The sequence below is a fragment of the Limulus polyphemus genome, unplaced genomic scaffold (assembly GCF_000517525.1).
Source record: "Limulus polyphemus unplaced genomic scaffold, Limulus_polyphemus-2.1.2 Scaffold72, whole genome shotgun sequence".
In the NCBI taxonomy this organism is placed as follows: domain Eukaryota; kingdom Metazoa; phylum Arthropoda; class Merostomata; order Xiphosura; family Limulidae; genus Limulus; species Limulus polyphemus.
The window spans coordinates 1082383-1088382 of NW_013665682.1; the positions used below are offsets into that span (position 1 = coordinate 1082383).

General features: G+C 29.6%; 1 protein-coding gene across 1 annotated transcript in view; it reads right to left on the reverse strand.

The window, feature by feature from the left end:
- The window catches only part of LOC106466129 (rap1 GTPase-GDP dissociation stimulator 1-like), a 38619-nt gene extending 33462 nt beyond the window's left edge, over positions 1 to 5157 (reverse strand). Inside the window, exons 1-3 of the mRNA XM_022394619.1 lie at positions 4979 to 5157; positions 4185 to 4304; positions 1719 to 1862 (exon numbers count right to left, since the gene is read on the reverse strand). Coding sequence (XP_022250327.1) covers positions 1719 to 1862; positions 4185 to 4304; positions 4979 to 5063 — 349 coding nt within the window. The 5' untranslated portion in view covers positions 5064 to 5157. The remainder of the gene's footprint in view (positions 1 to 1718; positions 1863 to 4184; positions 4305 to 4978) is intronic.
- Positions 5158 to 6000: the final 843 nt, after the last annotated feature.

Consider the following 6000-nt stretch of genomic DNA (forward strand, 5'->3'; position numbering starts at 1 on the left):
AAAACTTCTACTATGGCTCCTAGGATCTCTTAATATCCATGGGAATTTAGATGTGCAGACACTATACAATTAAGATCCTCACCCAATGGACAAATAACAGTTCATGCCAGAGTACCTCAACCACAATTATTAAGAAATGGCATTGAAAAATCATGGAGAATTTTTCACCTGCCTACTTCTAGATATTTTGTTGAAGATGAGTGAAGTATAGGGTGAATGTAAAGAAAAATACTTACTTAAAATAATTATATCATAAAAATATTTATTCTAGGGATCTCAATTTCACCCGAGGCATATTAAGAATCAAAGATTTTATTCAGTAGGATTTGGTAATGGCAGAGTGTATTTCAAAGATTGTCACAGGAAATGTTCAATACGCTTTGCATCATTCTCAATCAACATATCAAGCCTATCCCTAAATGATGCTATTGCAGACATAATCTGTTCTAACACTTTTTATTAATCCTTGCAATATCATTTCTAATGGCCATTTTCAGTTATTCTGATAAATATTCTCTTTCAGAAAGTCACACAATAAAAAAGATCTGGTATTGAACAGATCCTGTCCAGGAATCTTATAAGCTATTTCTGCCTAAATGAAAGCTTAAAATTCCATCTACAGTAAAGAAGTCTTTTTGAAACCTTTTAATGAGATCACAGATATGAAGGGTTGCACTGTCTTGTTGAGAGATGTATATAAAACTAGTTTGCAATAAAAATTATTTTGGTTTTCAGAATTATATGGTTTTGAAACACACTGTACTATGTCCTACTTTCCTGAATAAAATTAATAATTCTCATTGCACCTTCAGTTAAGTTCTGTTTTCAAAGACAAGTAGTTTTTAAAACATAATAATTTTAATTAATTAGTTTTCTTTGAAGTCACCCTGTAGCTATCACAATTCCACAAAACCTGTGACCAATAATTGAGATTCCAGCACTGATAACCTTTACATCAATCTAAGTGATGCCATGAATTTTTGAAGGTAATTGGAGAGTTTGCATGTCACAACTCTTTCAAAGTGCCCACATTTATAAAAAGTATGCTGCACAGTCCTCACAAATGTGTCTGCTGACATATTTGGATGCAGAAAAGTTGCAGTAAGTTTAGTGCCAAAAATATTTTTGGGGTTATTTCGCCATTCCGACAATTAAATATTTATCAAACAATATGTCAATATCTACAAATTTGAATGTTTTTGGGTTTTGTAATATCACATTCTCAATACCAATGAATGGTCTCATGCACAGGAGAATGACAAAACAATGTGATTATTTCATGTGTTAATTTTTCTATACTCTCAATAACTTAAATTTTTTCCCTCCCACATTCATATAATTCACTATTTTAGCTCCCACATTCATATAATTCACTATTTTAGCCAATGTAGTATACACATCAACACTAATAGTCTATCTGTCAAACATGTCTCTAAACTTCTTCTCAATATTAAAATCATAAATAATATTCTTCTCAATATGTTTCCTTGCAAAGCATGCTATGTTGGCTATGTAATATGTTTAAGGGATGTCCAGTTACTTTTGGCAGGTTCAAAACCTTGTAAACATAACAAATGCTTTTGAATAACAGCATTTTGGTAGTCCTTAAAAATTTTGTCTGGAATATTTTGAAATTAAATAAATGTGTATAAATTGTTTAAAGAAAGAACATTTCAAAGAGGAAATAAATTCAATAAAATATGTATACTGCAACCTACCGCATTTTGCAACTTCTGCAATGAGTTCTATCAGCTTAGTTGTCTGAGTTGAGGATAATTTTGTAGGTGGTTTTAAAAGATCAATCACTAACTCAGCCAGTCCTTCATAAAGAAGTTTCTCAACAAAGGCCCTTGAACTGGATTCTGTGAAAAATACAAAGTGTTCAAATCTTCAGTCAAGGATATTTAAAAGTATTTGAAAAATATAGCAAATGAAACAAACCTCATAAATAAATGTAATATGTACAATAATAAGACTTAATACTAGTGCTCTGCCTAGGTCTATTCAAGGTTTGTCTGCAAAACTTTGAGTATTGATTTATAAGCAAAGATAAACTGAAGAAATTTTCAGCTAAAAATTTTTTACAAAGTATCAATGCAAGTTCCTTATATGAAACTACCAAAGTTTAAAAATTTTGAAAAAAAATACACTTATATCTGTTAAGCTACCTGTACTTTGACTTTAGTAAAAAATAAAAAAGAGATACTCAGCTGGATGAAATGGACCCATTTTTAAAAAAGAAAATCTATGTGTGTACATAAAAAAAATGACAAAGCAGCTCAAATAAGTCCCAGTACTAGTACCGCCTTAAAAAATAAGTTCATATACTCAGTACCAGTGAGTACCAGCAGAATTGCACTCCTAAATATACTCAACATCTAACCTATGTCTTCACACAGAATATGCAGTTTATAGTAAACACTTTAGTTAAATTCATACCTATAAAAATTACTTTTCTTAGTTATAATTAAGTACAATAATTAATGCCTGAAGTGATAGTTTCATCAAATTATTTAATATAGCACAGGTTATAGATGGGCCATCAATTCAATTACGGAGTTGAACTAAGCAATTAAGTTGATTACCTATGAGCAGTGATTACATCGATCAGTGTCATGTAAAATAATCAATTAATCCAAAATTATGATTAAGTCATCAAAATAATCAACTAATTGAAATTAGCATTTTCAATTATTCCAACAATCAATTAATCAAAATTACAATTAAATTGACTGTCATGAAAATAATCAGCTAATAGAAGCTGGTTTCATGATTATTGCTGTTTTTTAATATTCTAAGTCTCCTGTAATTGGAATACTGCCATTAAGATTTTTCATATTATTTTGATTAATTCATGTTTGTTTTATTTAATAGGTTAGTGTCATGACTCACGAAAATAATCAAAATTAATATTTTCCAGTTATTACAATTATTCCAACGATAAAAGTAATCTACAAATTACCATTATGTTTGTTGTTAAGCACAAAGTAACATAAAGAACAAACTTGTTCCGCCCATCATAGGTATTGGAGTCCAACTGTTAGATTTATTTAGCTTTGATGATGCAATAATCAATTAGTTGAATGTAATTGACTAATGAGCTCTTCAATTAATCAAATAGCAAATTCCACTAATCACCCAGCTCAACATATGAGCATAGATTACATCATTTAGTGCCACATAAAATATTTGATCTGTCAAAATTATGATTAAAATGATTAATGACAAATATAATCAGCTAATTGAAATTAATGTTTATAATTATCACCCTTTTAAATCATTACAGCTATCCAGGCAATCAAAATATTTCTCATCATTTTTGATTAATTCAGAGTTGTTCAGCTTAATTGATTAGTGTGACAACTCATGAAAATAATCAATTAATCAAAGTTACTATTTCCAATTATTATTTGGGATTATTCCAACTATCAGTTTCATTTAAGGTTAATTGATTAGCTGAATAACATAACATAATGTTTTGGGACAACAAGGAACCTGTTGGTCCATCTTGACTGTTCCATCCTCTAATAAACTAAAACTTTAAATAAAAAAAAAATTTACAGTTACAGCCAGCCCTTATCATTCATATAGTTATCAAGCTTTCTCTTAAACCCTCTTAAATTTACTGCTTCTACAACATCCGAAGGCAACCCATTCCAGAGACCAACCACTCTGTCAGAAAAATAAAACTGCCTTAGCTGAAGATGACTCCTACCCTGCCAAAATTTATATTTGTGTCCCCTAGTCCCACTGTTAAGTGTGAATAAAGTTGATGCATAAACACTATCAATTCACTTTACAATTGTACAATAATTCAATCAATTCACTTTACAATCGTACAATACCTCAATCAATTCACTTTACAATCGTACAATACCTCAATCAATTCACTTTACAATCGTACAATACCTCAATCAATTCACTTTACAATCGTACAATACCTCAATCAATTCACTTTACAATCGTACAATACCTCAATCAATTCACTTTACAATTGTACAATACCTCAATCAATGTAATTGTTTAATGTGTCCAACAATTAATTCATTATCAAATTCCACTAATCACCCAGCATTAGTGCATGTTAACTGAATATTTTGTACACTAAATATTGTTTTCAACAAATTAGATTAGAAGTCAATAAATCAACAATAAAGTAGGAAAAATTGGATACTACCACAAACCTTTAGAATTAGATGTAACTGTTTGGATAATGACATCAAGACATTCATCTACATTTGACTCCCTGGTACTAGGGTCCTCTTGAACAAAAAGTTTCAGAGCTTCCAAATGTTTGATAAGATCTATTCAAGAAATTTATATTTTAAAATGTGAAACACTGTCATTTTTATTTGCAAAACATACATTGCTGCAACATATATATTAGTATTATCTAAAAGTAACTTTTCCTTCACACAGATTAAGTAATGATTTATTTAATAACTTCTTACTTTATATTTCACTAAGTATAATTTACAAGTCTATTATATTTTTATAACTTTCTGAAAACTCCCAAATCAAATTTATTTGAAAGTTGAACTTAGAATATCACAACAAATACTTTCAATATTTTGTTTTCAATACTAATTACTATTAGTAATACCATTACCACCACTAGATAATATTACACTGACAGAATAAAACAGCTATTTATCAAGATTTACCATATTCTGTGGTATGATTTAGAAGTTATTTATTTCTGTTTTCTGTTTCCAACTTCAAGATTAGATCTTACTAATGACGTAACGTTAGTATTTAAGCCTGACGCAACCCAAGGGAGTACCAGTAGTAGTATTAGCAATGTCGTACAGCTATATCACCTAAAGGCTAAACTTTGCTATAGACTAATGAAGTTAAGCCTACACGGATACCAACATCAATATAATATTAATAATCTAAATTTGTCTACAGACTGATACTAATAGAACTTGTATACTAGATACTAAGTTACAACTTACAATTAACTTTAAATACGTACCCATGTTTAAAATAAATGCAAAACTACTAGAAATCGTTTTACTTTTACAGTTTGTGATTGAAACACCACAAACTATCGGTATCATTCAATAGAAAGCAACAAATATTCGCGGTTTTATTAAGTTCGAATTTCTAGCTTTAATTTAAACTCCGATACTAGATCAATTCAAACAAGTAGCGAAAACTAGAACTTAATCCTAGTGTGTTTTCGATGTATTAACGTTTTTTTTTATTGTTTTTTTTTATACAAGTGAAATATCATAAAACATAACGTTTAACATTCTATTTGTAGTATTTAATAATTTCTTTATTTAAAAAGAGTTTAAAAATAATCCAAAATTATAGTTTACTGTTGCAACTTAATTTATTGTAATACTTGTGTGATAAATTGATAAATCACCAAATTTGTTTTAAAAATAGCAAACAAAATTACGATAGCAAAAGTCAAAGTGTGCTTTAACTTTTCACTGCGGAAACAATGTCTATTCCCTACGCAGGATGTTTTTGTAATTTTGTTATTGTGTCGTAGTTTTGTCGAATAGTTTCAAAGTTGCGAAAACAGGCTATTTTTCACTTGCATGAAATTTTAAGCCTACTGCTCTCAGTTATGTAATTTATTTATCTTAATATACTTACATGCAGCGAATACTTTACAGTCATCCAGTATTCAAAAAGTGTTTGATATAAATATTTAGCTTCTCCGACATTCACTGCTTTGACTTTTATAAGCTGATAAGGAAGGAAACTTCTTGTAGAAGTGAAAGCAAAACTGATCCTGTTTTTTTCCCTCTTTTTTTAAACCAAGTTTATCGCGACTAAGCAACGATAAACAGCTGCAGAATAGCAAAAGTACAGCAGTGAATGACAGATAAGTCCAGGATTTATTCCAAAACTTCTATGAATATACGTAGTAAGCATATGACAGAAGTATTTACACAGCATATTGTTACGTCTCCGTTTGTTAATTAACTTTCCGTAACTTCGTTCCGACGAAACTTTAGCGACACAAGTCCTTACTTAATA